Source organism: Trypanosoma melophagium (genome assembly GCF_022059095.1).
Source record: "Trypanosoma melophagium isolate St. Kilda chromosome Unknown ctg30segment0, whole genome shotgun sequence".
NCBI classification, from domain to species: domain Eukaryota; phylum Euglenozoa; class Kinetoplastea; order Trypanosomatida; family Trypanosomatidae; genus Trypanosoma; species Trypanosoma melophagium.
In genome coordinates, this window is record NW_027125163.1 from 282283 (window position 1) to 302500 (window position 20218).

Genomic DNA, 20218 nt, shown 5'->3' on the forward strand with positions numbered 1-20218 from the left:
AAAAATAAATAAAAAAACCGTAGCACGACTCTGGTGGGTAACAGAGCAGTCCAAATACGAGAGTATTCCCTATCCTTTTGATTTTATGTCTATTCTTATATTTGAATGATACTTTATCTCAACATCCTCGTGCACATATTCTTATTTCACCTCTCTTTTTCTCTTTACTTTGATTATTATGTTCTTCCACGTAATTTTGTTAACAGCTACTTTTACGCAGTTCCGGCTCCCTACAGACTGGCTGTCTCCACATAGCGTGGCACGGCGCTCTTCATCTCGTCCGACGCCTTCGCCGCGAAGCGCTCGTTAAAGCTTTTGCGGAACATATCCACCAGCTCCTTCGACGTCTCGTTGAACTGCTTCACATTCGACCACGCCTTGCGCGGGTTCAGCAGATGTGGTGGAACGTTGGCAACGTGCTTCGGGATGTGCAGGCCCCATCCAGGGTACACTTCGTAGTCGGCCTCATCAAGCGAGCCGTTGTGGATTGCGTCGATGATCGCACGCGTCACACGCAGTGGCATGCGCTTCGCACCGCGATCCGCGCGCCCACCAGCGTAGCCAGTGTTCAGAAGCCACACACGGCTGTTGTACTGCTGCATCTTCGCAGCCAGCTGCTCACCGTAGAAGGTCGCATGGCGCACGAGGAACGGGCCACCGAAGCATGATGAGAAGATAGGACGGGCCACGCGCGATCCACCGGCCTCCACGCCGGGCACGTTCGCGGTGTAGCCCATCACAAACCAGAACATCGCCTGTGCGCTCGTTAGACGGGCCACGGGTGGCATCACGCCAAACGCATCGTTTGTCAGGAAGATGATGTTCTTCGGGTGGCCAGCGACCGCCTTCGTCAGCGCACCCTCAATGTGGTGCAGTGGGTATGCCACGCGTGTGTTCTTGCAGATCGACTCGTCGTAGAAGTCGATCTCCTTTGTCACCTTCGACAGCACACAGTTCTCCGCCACAGCACCGAAGCGCACTGCGTCGTAGATTTCCTTCTCCGTCTTGGGGTTCAGACCAATCGCCTTGGCGTAGCAGCCGCCCTCGATGTTGAACACACCGCGGTCCGTCCATACGTGCTCGTCGTCACCGATCAGGTTGCGGTGCGGGTCAGCCGAGAGGGTTGTCTTGCCGGTTCCGCTCAGACCGAAGAACACCGTCACATCACCCTTCTTACCAACGTTCGCGCTTGCGTGCATGCACAGGTGACCCATGCGCGGCATCAGCTCGAACATCACAGTGAGGATGCCCTTCTTCATCTCACCAGCGTACTCCGTGCCCAGGATCACCTGTTCACGCGTCTTGAAGTTCAGCGCAACGCACGTCGTCGACGTCACACCGGAAATCGACGGGTCAGCCTTCGACTCGCCAGCATTGTAGATCGTGTAGTCAGGCTCGCCGAAAGACGCCAGCTCCTCTGGGGTGGGCACAATCAGCATGTCACGCATGAAAAGAGCATGGTACGGACGCGTCGTGATCACACGCACCTTCAGCCGGTACCGCTCGTCGTGCCCAGCAAAGCAGTCCACCACGAACAGATGCTCGCGCGAGTCCAGGTAGTCTTTCGCCATCCTCCTTACCTTCGCAAAGGAATCCTCTGAGAGCTTCATGTTCACCTTGCCCCAGTCAACGTTCTCATGAACGTCCTCCGTGTCCACAATGCGCTTGTCAAGCGGGGAGCGACCTGTCTTTGCGTACGACAGCACAGCAAGCGCACCGCGGGCTGTTAGCTGCGAGTCCTTCTCAAGCTTCAGTGCCCACTGCACCAGCTCAGGGCACGTCAGGTTCTTGTGGATGTTAGGACGCATGTTTCCTTCGGTTAGTATGGTTTTTCGTATTAAGTTGATTGTAGATTAGTAGCGTAAATCCCTATCATCAACAAGAAGAGAGAAAAGAGAGATGTCAAAGGTTAAGAAGATGTGCGTCCATAGATGCGCAGCACAAAGGGTGTCAGCAGATCCACTCACAAACCCAACAGCGCCAGATGCCCGGCACACTTTGCGTGAAGCACAGCTACAAAAAATAAAAATAAAAATAAATAAAAAAACCGTAGCACGACTCTGGTGGGTAACAGAGCAGTCCAAATACGAGAGTATTCCCTATCCTTTTGATTTTATGTCTATTCTTATATTTGAATGATACTTTATCTCAACATCCTCGTGCACATATTCTTATTTCACCTCTCTTTTTCTCTTTACTTTGATTATTATGTTCTTCCACGTAATTTTGTTAACAGCTACTTTTACGCAGTTCCGGCTCCCTACAGACTGGCTGTCTCCACATAGCGTGGCACGGCGCTCTTCATCTCGTCCGACGCCTTCGCCGCGAAGCGCTCGTTAAAGCTTTTGCGGAACATATCCACCAGCTCCTTCGACGTCTCGTTGAACTGCTTCACATTCGACCACGCCTTGCGCGGGTTCAGCAGATGTGGTGGAACGTTGGCAACGTGCTTCGGGATGTGCAGGCCCCATCCAGGGTACACTTCGTAGTCGGCCTCATCAAGCGAGCCGTTGTGGATTGCGTCGATGATCGCACGCGTCACACGCAGTGGCATGCGCTTCGCACCGCGATCCGCGCGCCCACCAGCGTAGCCAGTGTTCAGAAGCCACACACGGCTGTTGTACTGCTGCATCTTCGCAGCCAGCTGCTCACCGTAGAAGGTCGCATGGCGCACGAGGAACGGGCCACCGAAGCATGATGAGAAGATAGGACGGGCCACGCGCGATCCACCGGCCTCCACGCCGGGCACGTTCGCGGTGTAGCCCATCACAAACCAGAACATCGCCTGTGCGCTCGTTAGACGGGCCACGGGTGGCATCACGCCAAACGCATCGTTTGTCAGGAAGATGATGTTCTTCGGGTGGCCAGCGACCGCCTTCGTCAGCGCACCCTCAATGTGGTGCAGTGGGTATGCCACGCGTGTGTTCTTGCAGATCGACTCGTCGTAGAAGTCGATCTCCTTTGTCACCTTCGACAGCACACAGTTCTCCGCCACAGCACCGAAGCGCACTGCGTCGTAGATTTCCTTCTCCGTCTTGGGGTTCAGACCAATCGCCTTGGCGTAGCAGCCGCCCTCGATGTTGAACACACCGCGGTCCGTCCATACGTGCTCGTCGTCACCGATCAGGTTGCGGTGCGGGTCAGCCGAGAGGGTTGTCTTGCCGGTTCCGCTCAGACCGAAGAACACCGTCACATCACCCTTCTTACCAACGTTCGCGCTTGCGTGCATGCACAGGTGACCCATGCGCGGCATCAGCTCGAACATCACAGTGAGGATGCCCTTCTTCATCTCACCAGCGTACTCCGTGCCCAGGATCACCTGTTCACGCGTCTTGAAGTTCAGCGCAACGCACGTCGTCGACGTCACACCGGAAATCGACGGGTCAGCCTTCGACTCGCCAGCATTGTAGATCGTGTAGCCAGGCTCGCCGAAAGACGCCAGCTCCTCTGGGGTGGGCACAATCAGCATGTCACGCATGAAAAGAGCATGGTACGGACGCGTCGTGATCACACGCACCTTCAGCCGATACCGCTCGTCGTGCCCAGCAAAGCAGTCCACCACGAACAGATGCTCGCGCGAGTCCAGGTAGTCTTTCGCCATCCTCCTTACCTTCGCAAAGGAATCCTCTGAGAGCTTCATGTTCACCTTGCCCCAGTCAACGTTCTCATGAACGTCCTCCGTGTCCACAATGCGCTTGTCAAGCGGGGAGCGACCTGTCTTTGCGTACGACAGCACAGCAAGCGCACCGCGGGCTGTTAGCTGCGAGTCCTTCTCAAGCTTCAGTGCCCACTGCACCAGCTCAGGGCACGTCAGGTTCTTGTGGATGTTAGGACGCATGTTTCCTTCGGTTATTATGGCTTTTTGTATTAATGTGACTACTATCAGATGAAAAGAATATTTGGGGGTACAAGTATTTTTTAATTAATTTAGAACTCTTTTGCCGTTAGTGTTTATTTTTTCTGCACATTGGTTCTTCTAGTGGTTCGAAGGTGTAAAATGTTTGTCGTTTTTTTTGTTGTTGTTGTTAGTTGAGTATATAATATTCTGTTTGGTGATGAGAAGGCCTCGTTTTACTTGGTTCATATTTATATTTCTGTAGCAAAACCCGTGGACCCAGTCATCCCCTTTTTGTTGTTCTTGGAAAAGTTTGCACTTGAGTAGTGTTTTCTGTTTCACCTGGTCGTATGTATGTATTTTTTCTAAAATCTTGTAGTTTTCTTATTGCAGATGTGATTATCTCTGTTTTCGCTTTTTTTTTATTGTTCTGATAATGTCAGTCATTCTACTGCAGACAGAGTAGAGTGAATGAGATGTAATGCAAAAGTAAAAAAATCATAACTGAAACTAAGATGAACCAGTGGTGGGTAGAGAGATTGCTGCCATTGTGTTTCTTTTTGTTTACCTTATTTTTGTAGAGCGGGAACGCTTTCTACGAGGTCGCTCTTTTTCGGTGTGATGCTCTTCTTGCTCTCTCACACTACTACTACTACTACTACAAGAAGAGGGAGATCTATCGCGTAGGACGTCTGCCCTCCGTACAGGTGTTGTATGAGTACTCGATGCACGTGATAGAAACAATGAATGCTGTGGCGTGACACGTAATCCTGATGATGGTGGTGTGCTTTCATGTTCTACGTGAACTGTAGCTCGGGTTTTTATGATGCGTAGTTCCTCCTGTAACTCAACATTATTGCGTTTTAATTGATGCACTGTTTGTTCAAGTCGGGCGCTTTTTCGCGATTTATTTTCCAATTCATGGGTGGCACTTGTAACCTGATCTTCAAAACTGTCAAGCAACTCCTCTTTGCATTCCAGTTCCTCTTGTAGGCGTTGTATTTCTTCCTCCTTCTGCTGAAGTGTGCGTTGTAAAAATTTAATGCGTCCCCGTAGCATCTTGGTTTCCGCGTCTGTTACTACCTTTTCACTGTGTTGCCTGGAAGTGCGTGACTGTCGTGAATTTGATTCAACTTCACTTCGCAGCAGACGCATCTGTCCATCTAATACATTAAATGCATCGGATAGTTCTTCCGCTTGCTGCTTAGCTGATATCTCTGACTCTCGCGTTTGCCGTGTTAGAGTTGCTAGTTTATCTCGTTTTTCGCGTAGCTGCTGCATTAACCGCTCACTTTGCTGACGCAGTTGCTCTACCTCCTCTGCCCTTTGTTTTTTAATGGCTTCATATTTCTCTTCCAGTCGCTGGTGTTCATGCAAAAGACTCTCATGTTGATCCCGTACACGCCGTAACTCAATGTGACTTTCTTCGACACTTGAAGGGAGTGAAGCCAACTGTAATTCACTTCGCTCCAATGCCGCTTGTAATTCTTCTTGTCGAGCTTCCAACAGTCGACATTTTTTACGGGAAAGCATAAGATCCGCTTGTAGACTAGAAATCTGTAAAAACTGAGCCAGGTCAACACCCTCCTGGTTCCACGATCGACCACCGGGTGGTGTTTCCCCAATTACGTCAACCACATCAACCTGAGGCGAAGAATACAAGCCATGTACACGAACTATACGCTCAAGTGCACGATAATCTCTTTGTAACCTCAGCAGCTCTCCATGCATTTGTTCCCACTCCTGCATACACAAAGCAGCGCGTTCTTCAGCACGTTTTCGCGCCTCAGTCGCACGATGAGCACTACGTCGTGCTGCAATTAACTCTGCAGTACAAGCTTCACTACGACGTTGCAATTGCTCCTCAAAACCTTTCTTTGTGATGGCAAATTTTGCATGAAGTTCTTCAAAAGTTCTAAGAAAACGTTCATTGCGCTCACCCCAATCAACCTCCGTATTTGCATTATCCGCACCAACACTCTCTAAGGCAGAAAGGGCATCTTCCAGCAACTTACCTTTTACATCAAGATCCTCTCTAAGTGAAAGCGCTTCACGACGACTCTCAGAAAGCAAATTACGCAATTCATGCAAAGACTCTTCTAAAGAAGATATACAGGCTTCCATCTGCAGAGCTTTCTCCGCTGCAGCCTCACGCTCCTCTGCGAGTCGCTCCAGAGCTGCCAAGGCAGATGATAGTTGTTCACTCAACGCAGCATCATGTTCGCGTGACGCTGCTTCTTGTGCCTCGGCTGCCTCTCGGTCCGCTATCGCAGATTGGCGCCGCTCCGTTTCTCTGACACGCAGCTGTGTCTCCGCCACCTCCAGCCGCTCCGTCAGCTCTGCAACCATCGCCACGTGGCGCTCGGCAGCAGCACGGGATTCGGCCTCAGCCTCACGCAGGCGGTCCTGAGTTTCACGCAGCTCGGCGGCAAGGGCCTCCACTGCGAGGGCAGGGGCATCAGCATTGCCCTCAAGGCGGGACACCGCGTCTGTCAGCTCAGCCACCTTCGCCACCTGGACATTCCGTTCCTCCGCGAGCTGGTCAATAGATGCCATCGCCGCAGCGAGTCGCTCACGCAGATCGGCATCCTCTGCCTCGAGCTCTGTCCGTGCATTCTGTGCATCGCGTAACTCATCTTCTAGTTCAGCCACCTTTTGTGCCGCCGCCTCACGCTCCTCTGCGAGTCGCTCCAGAGCTGCCAAGGCAGATGATAGTTGTTCACTCAACGCAGCATCATGTTCGCGTGACGCTGCTTCTTGTGCCTCGGCTGCCTCTCGGTCCGCTATCGCAGATTGGCGCCGCTCCGTTTCTCTGACACGCAGCTGTGTCTCCGCCACCTCCAGCCGCTCCGTCAGCTCTGCAGCCATCGCCACGTGGCGCTCGGCAGCAGCACGGGATTCGGCCTCAGCCTCACGCAGGCGGTCCTGAGTTTCACGCAGCTCGGCGGCAAGGGCCTCCACTGCGAGGGCAGGGGCATCAGCATTGCCCTCAAGGCGGGACACCGCGTCTGTCAGCTCAGCCACCTTCGCCACCTGGACATTCCGTTCAGCCACCAAAAGTTCAGCAGCACCAAGAGCACCAGTAAGTCGCTCACGCAGATCGGCATCCTCTGCCTCGAGCTCTGTCCGTGCATTCTGTGCATCGCGTAACTCATCTTCTAGTTCAGCCACCTTTTGTGCCGCCGCCTCACGCTCCCCTGCGAGTCGCTCCAGAGCTGCCAAGGCAGATGATAGTTGTTCACTCAACGCAGCATCATGTTCGCGTGACGCTGCTTCTTGTGCCTCGGCTGCCTCTCGGTCCGCTATCGCAGATTGGCGCCGCTCCGTTTCTCTGACACGCAGCTGTGTCTCCGCCACCTCCAGCCGCTCCGTCAGCTCTGTAGCCATCGCCACGTGGCGCTCGGCAGCAGCACGGGATTCGGCCTCAGCCTCACGCAGGCGGTCCTGAGTTTCACGCAGCTCGGCGGCAAGGGCCTCCACTGCGAGGGCAGGGGCATCAGCATTGCCCTCAAGGCGGGACACCGCGTCTGTCAGCTCAGCCACCTTCGCCACCTGGACATTCCGTTCAGCCACCAAAAGTTCAGCAGCACCAAGAGCACCAGTAAGTCGCTCACGCAGATCGGCATCCTCTGCCTCGAGCTCTGTCCGTGCATTCTGTGCATCGCGTAACTCATCTTCTAGTTCAGCCACCTTTTGTGCCGCCGCCTCACGCTCCCCTGCGAGTCGCTCCAGAGCTGCCAAGGCAGATGATAGTTGTTCACTCAACGCAGCATCATGTTCGCGTGACGCTGCTTCTTGTGCCTCGGCTGCCTCTCGGTCCGCTATCGCAGATTGGCGCCGCTCCGTTTCTCTGACACGCAGCTGTGTCTCCGCCACCTCCAGCCGCTCCGTCAGCTCTGCAACCATCGCCACGTGGCGCTCGGCAGCAGCACGGGATTCGGCCTCAGCCTCACGCAGGCGGTCCTGAGTTTCACGCAGCTCGGCGGCAAGGGCCTCCACTGCGAGGGCAGGGGCATCAGCATTGCCCTCAAGGCGGGACACCGCGTCTGTCAGCTCAGCCACCTTCGCCACCTGGACATTCCGTTCCTCCGCGAGCTGGTCAATAGATGCCATCGCCGCAGCGAGTCGCTCACGCAGATCGGCATCCTCTGCCTCGAGCTCTGTCCGTGCATTCTGTGCATCGCGTAACTCATCTTCTAGTTCAGCCACCTTTTGTGCCGCCGCCTCACGCTCCCCTGCGAGTCGCTCCAGAGCTGCCAAGGCAGATGATAGTTGTTCACTCAACGCAGCATCATGTTCGCGTGACGCTGCTTCTTGTGCCTCGGCTGCCTCTCGGTCCGCTATCGCAGATTGGCGCCGCTCCGTTTCTCTGACACGCAGCTGTGTCTCCGCCACCTCCAGCCGCTCCGTCAGCTCTGCAACCATCGCCACGTGGCGCTCGGCAGCAGCACGGGATTCGGCCTCAGCCTCACGCAGGCGGTCCTGAGTTTCACGCAGCTCGGCGGCAAGGGCCTCCACTGCGAGGGCAGGGGCATCAGCATTGCCCTCAAGGCGGGACACCGCGTCTGTCAGCTCAGCCACCTTCGCCACCTGGACATTCCGTTCCTCCGCGAGCTGGTCAATAGATGCCATCGCCGCAGCGAGTCGCTCACGCAGATCGGCATCCTCTGCCTCGAGCTCTGTCCGTGCATTCTGTGCATCGCGTAACTCATCTTCTAGTTCAGCCACCTTTTGTGCCGCCGCCTCACGCTCCTCTGCGAGTCGCTCCAGAGCTGCCAAGGCAGATGATAGTTGTTCACTCAACGCAGCATCATGTTCGCGTGACGCTGCTTCTTGTGCCTCGGCTGCCTCTCGGTCCGCTATCGCAGATTGGCGCCGCTCCGTTTCTCTGACACGCAGCTGTGTCTCCGCCACCTCCAGCCGCTCCGTCAGCTCTGCAACCATCGCCACGTGGCGCTCGGCAGCAGCACGGGATTCGGCCTCAGCCTCACGCAGGCGGTCCTGAGTTTCACGCAGCTCGGCGGCAAGGGCCTCCACTGCGAGGGCAGGGGCATCAGCATTGCCCTCAAGGCGGGACACCGCGTCTGTCAGCTCAGCCACCTTCGCCACCTGGACATTCCGTTCCTCCGCGAGCTGGTCAATAGATGCCATCGCCGCAGCGAGTCGCTCACGCAGATCGGCATCCTCTGCCTCGAGCTCTGTCCGTGCATTCTGTGCATCGCGTAACTCATCTTCTAGTTCAGCCACCTTTTGTGCCGCCGCCTCACGCTCCTCTGCGAGTCGCTCCAGAGCTGCCAAGGCAGATGATAGTTGTTCACTCAACGCAGCATCATGTTCGCGTGACGCTGCTTCTTGTGCCTCGGCTGCCTCTCGGTCCGCTATCGCAGATTGGCGCCGCTCCGTTTCTCTGACACGCAGCTGTGTCTCCGCCACCTCCAGCCGCTCCGTCAGCTCTGCAACCATCGCCACGTGGCGCTCGGCAGCAGCACGGGATTCGGCCTCAGCCTCACGCAGGCGGTCCTGAGTTTCACGCAGCTCGGCGGCAAGGGCCTCCACTGCGAGGGCAGGGGCATCAGCATTGCCCTCAAGGCGGGACACCGCGTCTGTCAGCTCAGCCACCTTCGCCACCTGGACATTCCGTTCCTCCGCGAGCTGGTCAATAGATGCCATCGCCGCAGCGAGTCGCTCACGCAGATCGGCATCCTCTGCCTCGAGCTCTGTCCGTGCATTCTGTGCATCGCGTAACTCATCTTCTAGTTCAGCCACCTTTTGTGCCGCCGCCTCACGCTCCTCTGCGAGTCGCTCCAGAGCTGCCAAGGCAGATGATAGTTGTTCACTCAACGCAGCATCATGTTCGCGTGACGCTGCTTCTTGTGCCTCGGCTGCCTCTCGGTCCGCTATCGCAGATTGGCGCCGCTCCGTTTCTCTGACACGCAGCTGTGTCTCCGCCACCTCCAGCCGCTCCGTCAGCTCTGCAACCATCGCCACGTGGCGCTCGGCAGCAGCACGGGATTCGGCCTCAGCCTCACGCAGGCGGTCCTGAGTTTCACGCAGCTCGGCGGCAAGGGCCTCCACTGCGAGGGCAGGGGCATCAGCATTGCCCTCAAGGCGGGACACCGCGTCTGTCAGCTCAGCCACCTTCGCCACCTGGACATTCCGTTCCTCCGCGAGCTGGTCAATAGATGCCATCGCCGCAGCGAGTCGCTCACGCAGATCGGCATCCTCTGCCTCGAGCTCTGTCCGTGCATTCTGTGCATCGCGTAACTCATCTTCTAGTTCAGCCACCTTTTGTGCCGCCGCCTCACGCTCCTCTGCGAGTCGCTCCAGAGCTGCCAAGGCAGATGATAGTTGTTCACTCAACGCAGCATCATGTTCGCGTGACGCTGCTTCTTGTGCCTCGGCTGCCTCTCGGTCCGCTATCGCAGATTGGCGCCGCTCCGTTTCTCTGACACGCAGCTGTGTCTCCGCCACCTCCAGCCGCTCCGTCAGCTCTGCAACCATCGCCACGTGGCGCTCGGCAGCAGCACGGGATTCGGCCTCAGCCTCACGCAGGCGGTCCTGAGTTTCACGCAGCTCGGCGGCAAGGGCCTCCACTGCGAGGGCAGGGGCATCAGCATTGCCCTCAAGGCGGGACACCGCGTCTGTCAGCTCAGCCACCTTCGCCACCTGGACATTCCGTTCCTCCGCGAGCTGGTCAATAGATGCCATCGCCGCAGCGAGTCGCTCACGCAGATCGGCATCCTCTGCCTCGAGCTCTGTCCGTGCATTCTGTGCATCGCGTAACTCATCTTCTAGTTCAGCCACCTTTTGTGCCGCCGCCTCACGCTCCTCTGCGAGTCGCTCCAGAGCTGCCAAGGCAGATGATAGTTGTTCACTCAACGCAGCATCATGTTCGCGTGACGCTGCTTCTTGTGCCTCGGCTGCCTCTCGGTCCGCTATCGCAGATTGGCGCCGCTCCGTTTCTCTGACACGCAGCTGTGTCTCCGCCACCTCCAGCCGCTCCGTCAGCTCTGCAGCCATCGCCACGTGGCGCTCGGCAGCAGCACGGGATTCGGCCTCAGCCTCACGCAGGCGGTCCTGAGTTTCACGCAGCTCGGCGGCAAGGGCCTCCACTGCGAGGGCAGGGGCATCAGCATTGCCCTCAAGGCGGGACACCGCGTCTGTCAGCTCAGCCACCTTCGCCACCTGGACATTCCGTTCCTCCGCGAGCTGGTCAATAGATGCCATCGCCGCAGCGAGTCGCTCACGCAGATCGGCATCCTCTGCCTCGAGCTCTGTCCGTGCATTCTGTGCATCGCGTAACTCATCTTCTAGTTCAGCCACCTTTTGTGCCGCCGCCTCACGCTCCTCTGCGAGTCGCTCCAGAGCTGCCAAGGCAGATGATAGTTGTTCACTCAACGCAGCATCATGTTCGCGTGACGCTGCTTCTTGTGCCTCGGCTGCCTCTCGGTCCGCTATCGCAGATTGGCGCCGCTCCGTTTCTCTGACACGCAGCTGTGTCTCCGCCACCTCCAGCCGCTCCGTCAGCTCTGCAACCATCGCCACGTGGCGCTCGGCAGCAGCACGGGATTCGGCCTCAGCCTCACGCAGGCGGTCCTGAGTTTCACGCAGCTCGGCGGCAAGGGCCTCCACTGCGAGGGCAGGGGCATCAGCATTGCCCTCAAGGCGGGACACCGCGTCTGTCAGCTCAGCCACCTTCGCCACCTGGACATTCCGTTCCTCCGCGAGCTGGTCAATAGATGCCATCGCCGCAGCGAGTCGCTCACGCAGATCGGCATCCTCTGCCTCGAGCTCTGTCCGTGCATTCTGTGCATCGCGTAACTCATCTTCTAGTTCAGCCACCTTTTGTGCCGCCGCCTCACGCTCCTCTGCGAGTCGCTCCAGAGCTGCCAAGGCAGATGATAGTTGTTCACTCAACGCAGCATCATGTTCGCGTGACGCTGCTTCTTGTGCCTCGGCTGCCTCTCGGTCCGCTATCGCAGATTGGCGCCGCTCCGTTTCTCTGACACGCAGCTGTGTCTCCGCCACCTCCAGCCGCTCCGTCAGCTCTGCAACCATCGCCACGTGGCGCTCGGCAGCAGCACGGGATTCGGCCTCAGCCTCACGCAGGCGGTCCTGAGTTTCACGCAGCTCGGCGGCAAGGGCCTCCACTGCGAGGGCAGGGGCATCAGCATTGCCCTCAAGGCGGGACACCGCGTCTGTCAGCTCAGCCACCTTCGCCACCTGGACATTCCGTTCCTCCGCGAGCTGGTCAATAGATGCCATCGCCGCAGCGAGTCGCTCACGCAGATCGGCATCCTCTGCCTCGAGCTCTGTCCGTGCATTCTGTGCATCGCGTAACTCATCTTCTAGTTCAGCCACCTTTTGTGCCGCCGCCTCACGCTCCTCTGCGAGTCGCTCCAGAGCTGCCAAGGCAGATGATAGTTGTTCACTCAACGCAGCATCATGTTCGCGTGACGCTGCTTCTTGTGCCTCGGCTGCCTCTCGGTCCGCTATCGCAGATTGGCGCCGCTCCGTTTCTCTGACACGCAGCTGTGTCTCCGCCACCTCCAGCCGCTCCGTCAGCTCTGCAGCCATCGCCACGTGGCGCTCGGCAGCAGCACGGGATTCGGCCTCAGCCTCACGCAGGCGGTCCTGAGTTTCACGCAGCTCGGCGGCAAGGGCCTCCACTGCGAGGGCAGGGGCATCAGCATTGCCCTCAAGGCGGGACACCGCGTCTGTCAGCTCAGCCACCTTCGCCACCTGGACATTCCGTTCCTCCGCGAGCTGGTCAATAGATGCCATCGCCGCAGCGAGTCGCTCACGCAGATCGGCATCCTCTGCCTCGAGCTCTGTCCGTGCATTCTGTGCATCGCGTAACTCATCTTCTAGTTCAGCCACCTTTTGTGCCGCCGCCTCACGCTCCTCTGCGAGTCGCTCCAGAGCTGCCAAGGCAGATGATAGTTGTTCACTCAACGCAGCATCATGTTCGCGTGACGCTGCTTCTTGTGCCTCGGCTGCCTCTCGGTCCGCTATCGCAGATTGGCGCCGCTCCGTTTCTCTGACACGCAGCTGTGTCTCCGCCACCTCCAGCCGCTCCGTCAGCTCTGTAGCCATCGCCACGTGGCGCTCGGCAGCAGCACGGGATTCGGCCTCAGCCTCACGCAGGCGGTCCTGAGTTTCACGCAGCTCGGCGGCAAGGGCCTCCACTGCGAGGGCAGGGGCATCAGCATTGCCCTCAAGGCGGGACACCGCGTCTGTCAGCTCAGCCACCTTCGCCACCTGGACATTCCGTTCCTCCGCGAGCTGGTCAATAGATGCCATCGCCGCAGCGAGTCGCTCACGCAGATCGGCATCCTCTGCCTCGAGCTCTGTCCGTGCATTCTGTGCATCGCGTAACTCATCTTCTAGTTCAGCCACCTTTTGTGCCGCCGCCTCACGCTCCCCTGCGAGTCGCTCCAGAGCTGCCAAGGCAGATGATAGTTGTTCACTCAACGCAGCATCATGTTCGCGTGACGCTGCTTCTTGTGCCTCGGCTGCCTCTCGGTCCGCTATCGCAGATTGGCGCCGCTCCGTTTCTCTGACACGCAGCTGTGTCTCCGCCACCTCCAGCCGCTCCGTCAGCTCTGCAACCATCGCCACGTGGCGCTCGGCAGCAGCACGGGATTCGGCCTCAGCCTCACGCAGGCGGTCCTGAGTTTCACGCAGCTCGGCGGCAAGGGCCTCCACTGCGAGGGCAGGGGCATCAGCATTGCCCTCAAGGCGGGACACCGCGTCTGTCAGCTCAGCCACCTTCGCCACCTGGACATTCCGTTCCTCCGCGAGCTGGTCAATAGATGCCATCGCCGCAGCGAGTCGCTCACGCAGATCGGCATCCTCTGCCTCGAGCTCTGTCCGTGCATTCTGTGCATCGCGTAACTCATCTTCTAGTTCAGCCACCTTTTGTGCCGCCGCCTCACGCTCCTCTGCGAGTCGCTCCAGAGCTGCCAAGGCAGATGATAGTTGTTCACTCAACGCAGCATCATGTTCGCGTGACGCTGCTTCTTGTGCCTCGGCTGCCTCTCGGTCCGCTATCGCAGATTGGCGCCGCTCCGTTTCTCTGACACGCAGCTGTGTCTCCGCCACCTCCAGCCGCTCCGTCAGCTCTGCAGCCATCGCCACGTGGCGCTCGGCAGCAGCACGGGATTCGGCCTCAGCCTCACGCAGGCGGTCCTGAGTTTCACGCAGCTCGGCGGCAAGGGCCTCCACTGCGAGGGCAGGGGCATCAGCATTGCCCTCAAGGCGGGACACCGCGTCTGTCAGCTCAGCCACCTTCGCCACCTGGACATTCCGTTCCTCCGCGAGCTGGTCAATAGATGCCATCGCCGCAGCGAGTCGCTCACGCAGATCGGCATCCTCTGCCTCTAGTTCTTTCCTTGTATTGCACTTATTTTGTAGTTCTTTTTGCAACCGTTCTATTTCCGTAGTGATTGCATTTGATTTCGGTGTTTGGGTTTGTGTTACTGCTCTCTCTCTTGAGTCTATTGACTTTTGTACGGATTCCGTTTCTGTTGGTTCTTGTGTAGGATGATGTTTTTTTGTGTGTTGTGTGGTTTTCGTTGATATTGTTTCAGTGGGTATTATTTCTTTTAGTGAAGTGGTGGTCTCGTAGATCTCGTATGTTGCCTGCGGTACTTCGTCATACTTTGTCTCTTGATGTGTAGTTCGTTGGAGGTAATTTAACTGATCGTTAAGGTTCTGTATAGTAGAAAATTGTGTGGCTAGACGTGTATTTAAATCTGCGATAACTTTTTCTGCTTCTCGATTTTTTTCTTCTGTAAATTGTAGTTCTTCTTTGGTTTTTTCAAGTTCTTTTTCTAGTAGTTCTCTTGTTATTCGTGATAGCTCAAGCTCTTTTTGAAGATTTTCACTTAATTCTCTTAATCGACTGGCATCCATAATTGAGTTGTGTAATAAACGTTCTTTTGCTTCTCCTTCGTGGCGGATGTTGAACAGCTGCTGCTGTATTGCTTGTTTCTCTAATTCCAGTGCTTTGTCAATTGAAGTATCTTGCTCTTCTTGTAGATGCTGAATTTCTACTTTGAGTTCCTCATAACGTCTAGTGAGAGCGTGGTAATCTTGATGAGACACTGGTGCCCGTTGTAGTAAATTTTCACGTAATTCTTGAATTTCCTTATTTTGACGTCGGCAAAGATTATCAAAAGCCTCTTTTTCTTCTTTTAAAGAGGTGTTAGTATTTTGAATTGAGTTACGCTGCATGATTAATTCATTAAGACTACTTTCGTGGTCAAGACGTTCTTTCTGGAGTTGCTGTCTCAAATCCTGCATTTCAGCACGTAACACTTGTATTAAGTGTTGTGCCTGTGCCAATTCCTCTTCCTTTTCTTCATATTGACCTATTTTCTGCAAAGACTCATCCAGAATATCGACTTGGATACACTTAGTAGCTTTTTGTACATTTAGTGAGCTTTTAGTTCCGATTTCTTTCCTCAATTGGAGTACCTGGTTCTCCAGTCTTCTGTTTTCTTCTTGCAGTTTCACCATTTCAGTCTCGGATTGTGTAAATCGTGACTCATAGTTCATAGGTAAAACGAGTTCACTTTCTTCTTTGGACTGCAGTATCTGTTTTAGACGATATACTTCTCCCTCTGATACATCAAGTTGATGTCGCAATTCCTGAACCTCCAATTGATGAGATCGTATAACCTCAGCACACTTCTTATGATCACGTTCAATACGATCAAAAAAAGCTTGTTTTTGCATTATTTCTCCCCGTAATCGTGCAGCTTCTTCTTTGTAATGATCCCTAAGATGATAAGCACAGTCAAGAGTATTCTTTACATTGCTCATATCGCTTTCAAGACGAACTGTGTAGTCCATACGTTCCTCTTGCGTCATATCATCCCAGCGTGAGCGGCTACGTTGGGGATCTGTAAGACGTGCAGAAGCATTTACATCTAGAGTACTGATATGAGGTGAAATATTTGTCTCTTCCCGTGCAATTCCAACTAATGCACGGTTTGCTTGAACATCCGCTGCTGTTGGGATACTATGCGTGAGACGACCTAATGGATCTGTTGCGGCAAGTCCTCTAACACTAATCGGAGCGGCAAGACGTGGTGTGAGTGGTGGTGTAGTTCCATGTGTAAAGACAATATTACGACTTCTGTTGCCCATACCTTCAGGCGGGGGTGTCCATGTCCTAGTGAAGAATCCCGGATATCGGCGTGCATCATTGGTGCTAAACATTTCTTTGTGTTTTTTCTTTTTTTCTTTTCGTCTTCTTCTTCTTTTTATTCTTCTTCTTACTCTTCACCTCCTTTTTCTCTTTTTTTTTGCTTTTGCGCTACTAAAAACGTTAAGTTTCGTGTAACGTTTGACGAGTCAACCCCTTTGCACCTTTGTATTTCTCTAGTAAGTATACAACTTTAGGGCCTAGAGAAGTGTGTGTGTGTATGTATGTATGTCTCCAGGGACTTTGAAGGGATGCTTCCTGTGTTCTCTTCTTTCTTTTTTCTCTCTCTTCTGCTCCGTTGTGGCCACAACTGTATTTATCCTTTTCTTTCCTTTCCTTTTTTTCGTCTTTCTTTCGGTCCCCTCAAACTTATCTCTTATTTGAATTAACTTCTTTTTTTTTTTTCTTCTCGTTCCAGTGTGTTTAGGTGACACCCCACCTCTCTTCTGATCACTTCTGCGGGTTGTTCGCGGCTTCACTACCGCGCACCCTCTCTTCTTCTGAGTAATATAATCCCTCTAAATACACTCTGATTATATTTCACAAAGAGAGCGATATTCACCCAATATATATACGGAAAATGAAGAAAAGAAGAAACAAATATGAAGAAAAGAAAAAAAGGGGAAAGAAGTGTCCTTTTCAATAGGAATGTATCTTATTCAACACAATGAGTTCTACAGTCCTTTTTTTTGTTTGTTTGTTTGTTTGTTTGTTTCTCTTTTTTAGAATTCTTACTTCTCTTGTGTGCTATTTTTCTTCTTATTCTTCCTCTTTACCCTTAACAAACTCCGTGAACAACAGGGGAATGTAACACCATGTCACAAAAACAACAACCAGTGAAGGAAAACAGATGAACCATATCATCATCGACCTTACTTCAATAACAAGAAGAAAAAACAACAAAAAAAACAGTTAGAAAAAATACAAAGAAACAAAATCTCCATAAAAATAATTCATCATTTTGGAGCGTTATGCTCAACAATCATAACATCACCATCCTTTATAATGTGGTTGGCATTCACGTACACCATCTGCATCTCCGCCGCCTCGAGATTCGGTTTTGTAATAAACACATCCCACGGTAATACTTTTGCTCGTACAAAATGTTTTCCCATATCACTGTGAATTTCACCGCTGGCCACTCGCGCCGTCACTCCACTCGCCGTTGCCCATCCATGCGCCATAAGCGGCCCAACGGTAAAAAATGACTGTAATCGCAACATACGATAAGCAGATCGTATTAACACCTCCCCTCTTGGTATATCTACACCATACTCCTGTAGGAATAAAAGACGTTCCTCGCGTGAGTTTAACTGGGATGTTTGTTCTTCTAGTGAGGCTGATACAAGACAGGTACGTGCGGCGCCAAATTTCTTTTCTACAGCTGCGGTGAATTTATTGCCCGACATGACACTTGACTCATCTACGTTTAAGACAAACATCATGGGTTTGGCAGAAAGCAGTTGATACTGCTGTAACCACTGTACTTCTTCTTCATTTCTTAGTTTTAGCTCAGATGCCGGTCTACCATCTCGCAACCACGATACAACACGTTGACAAAATGCCAATCCCGCATCTCCTAATTTTCGTGTTTTATTAATTTTATGTACGGCCTTCTCCATTGCCTCAAGATCAGCCAAAACGAGTTCATTTACAATTGTACTAATATCATTAAGTGGGGCTGGTGTTTCAAAGCCATCTTTAACACTTTCAAAGCATCTTACCATATGAAGTAAAATAGCACATGGACGAATATCGTTAAGGAATTTATTACCAAGTCCTGCACCTTTTGAGGCACCTTCAATAAGTCCTGCCACATCGGCAATATCGATTTCCACATCCACAATTTTCTGTGCTCCTGTAAAGGCAGCAAGTTTACGCAGACGATCATCTACAACAGGGACTTTTGATAAATTGGCATCAATTGTGCAGAATGGAAAGTTGCCTGTTTTTGCCTGTTGACTGCAGGTGAGGGCATTAAATAGTGTAGATTTGCCAACATTGGGAAGACCAATAATGCCAGCACCACGACGACGGCAAAGAACAGCGCAGATTCGAAGCATCGACTATATATATATGTGGTGCATACAAATTAAGACAGTATATATATATATATATATATATATATATATATATATATAGAGAGAGAGAGAGAGAGAAATTAAGAGGAAAGAAAGAGGGGGGAAATAAGGATCCCTCATAGAATTACAGTGATTGTGATTGTTCTAATGTTACGTTATTTAAACTCCTTTTCCCGTATATTGTTTCTATAGTACATGCAACACACACATCACAATATGTGGAGCACATATAACGTGACACAATATATATATATATATATATATATATGTGCAAGAATGATAAAAAAGAATGTATGTGAATTCACTTGAGTGTAATAATATATGTATAATATAAATATATATTACACATATAAGTACCCATAAGAAGATAGGAAAGAGAAACCATTTAGATAAGAAAGGGAGTGCAATATTGCAAATATATACACACTCCTATTTAGATCTTACAGAGCGAATGGGAAAAGAACGAACAAAAGAACAAAAACAACATCAACAAAAAAGAAAAAAAAGAAAAAGGCTCCTCAAGGGCCAGTGCTAAAAAAAAAGCAAATACAGTAAATCTGATTTCTTATCCTAATAACCAAAAAGAAAAAGAAAAACATGAGAAAGCAACGAAAAAAAAAACAGGTGTGTGTGTGTGTGTGTGGAAAAAAACGCGACTCTCTTCTGCAATTACGTCTCCTATAGCAATAGTAATATTTGGCACTTTGATGATAAAAATGATCATGACTATCTTCTCTTACTCCCTTCTTGATAGTTCATTTAACCCTCATTTGCAAATCATTTTTAGAGAATTCTCTTTTTCTTGATATTATTATCCATCAAATTCTCAGAATATTATTATCATCTGAATCAGGCAAAATCACCAACTAAGACAATAAGGAACGCTTCTCAATGTATACAATACAGAGTATTCCTTTTTTTTTCTCATTTTTGTTTTGTTTTAAGAACCACAAACACACACATACCATTATTGGCATTTAATATAAAAGAAAATGAGAAAACAAATTTTTTTTTCTCTGATTTGATTTTTTCTTCCCCTTTCACTGTTCCCATATTTAGAACGTTAGTAATGGATAACAGGTAGCCACAATAAATGAGCATGATCTTAAAAAGTGAGAACACCGTAATAAATAACAATTGCCTAAGATATAGGTATCAATCCCGCCATATATAATACCTTCGCTGTATCCAAAAGTAAATGGTTGTATTTCCTCAAAACCAGCATATATATATATATATCTTGTTTCCTCAGCTCAAATACGTACTCCTGTCACTCTATTAAATTCTCTTTTTTCTCTTTATGCCTTGCCTTTGGGTATGTACTTCTCTCTACATCCCAATAAAAGTCGGACCTCACGTCCTGTTTGACTTACATTCCTCATATTTATTTTCGTTTCCCTTTTTTTTCCTCTGCCTGTCGACTCTCTGTCAAGCACTTCCCTTTCCTCTTCACTCTCACTTTCTCACTCACTCTTCATATACACATACACAAGCATACACCCCACCATATTCTTTCTATATCTCTATCTACTTCTCTTTTTTTTTTTTTCTCTCCCTCTATCAATATATATATATATATATATATATATATATATATATATATATATATATCCCTCCCACTCACTCTCTCACACTATTCCGCTAATCCAATGCAAGGATAAGTTCATCTGGCTCATTTCCATCCCTGGCGACTTCCTCCATCGGGTTTGAGAGAAGTGCACCGCCGAAGAGCCGCACATCACGTCCAATCTTCAGTGAACAGCGATACGCCTGCCACGCCTCCGCCTCACTTACACTACAACTGCAGCCAATCCAGAGAAACACACGATGTGTACTAGAACGACTGCTCGCCGCCGGCACAAGAATCACATAACATCGATCCGCCTCCATATCTGTAACATCAATGATGTTAGAAAGCGGAGGGCCAGTGAAGGGATAGATGTAGATCTCCACTGCTGTGCTACTATTAGCATTATTCGTATTATTGGTATTGGAAGTGGGAGAGGAACATTTACGTGTAGCTTCTATTGTTCCCGTTGCCGCACCAAATGGAACAGACCGTGATGGATTGGAAGGTGCTGCTGCTGC

General features: G+C 51.8%; 5 protein-coding genes across 5 annotated transcripts in view; all 5 read right to left on the bottom strand.

Moving 5' to 3' along the window:
- Nucleotides 1-230: 230 nt before the first annotated feature.
- On the bottom strand, nt 231-1808 carry LSM04_006726 (Phosphoenolpyruvate carboxykinase; the record flags this gene model as incomplete). Its single annotated transcript, XM_067333704.1, has 1 exon — nt 231-1808. The coding sequence occupies one exon, from the start codon at nt 1806-1808 to the stop codon at nt 231-233; it is 1578 nt and encodes a 525-aa protein (XP_067189506.1).
- A 452-nt stretch (nt 1809-2260) lies between these two features.
- On the bottom strand, nt 2261-3838 carry LSM04_006279 (Phosphoenolpyruvate carboxykinase; the record flags this gene model as incomplete). Its single annotated transcript, XM_067333707.1, has 1 exon — nt 2261-3838. One exon carries the CDS (start codon nt 3836-3838, stop codon nt 2261-2263), a length of 1578 nt encoding a protein of 525 aa, XP_067189500.1.
- A 561-nt stretch (nt 3839-4399) lies between these two features.
- LSM04_002043 (uncharacterized protein) lies at nt 4400-16063 on the bottom strand (the record flags this gene model as incomplete). Its single annotated transcript, XM_067333708.1, has 1 exon — nt 4400-16063. One exon carries the CDS (start codon nt 16061-16063, stop codon nt 4400-4402), a length of 11664 nt encoding a protein of 3887 aa, XP_067189405.1.
- A 942-nt stretch (nt 16064-17005) lies between these two features.
- LSM04_004761 (GTP binding domain) lies at nt 17006-18112 on the bottom strand (the record flags this gene model as incomplete). The annotated part of the gene is made up of 1 exon (XM_067333709.1): nt 17006-18112. One exon carries the CDS (start codon nt 18110-18112, stop codon nt 17006-17008), a length of 1107 nt encoding a protein of 368 aa, XP_067189469.1.
- A 1659-nt stretch (nt 18113-19771) lies between these two features.
- Nucleotides 19772-20218, bottom strand: part of LSM04_004074 (Dual specificity phosphatase) — a gene marked incomplete at both ends in the record, with an annotated part of 3267 nt that continues 2820 nt past the window's right edge. The window contains one exon of the mRNA XM_067333710.1: nt 19772-20218. This exon is cut by the window's right edge and continues 2820 nt beyond it. Within this exon, the coding sequence (XP_067189453.1) occupies nt 19772-20218 (447 nt within the window).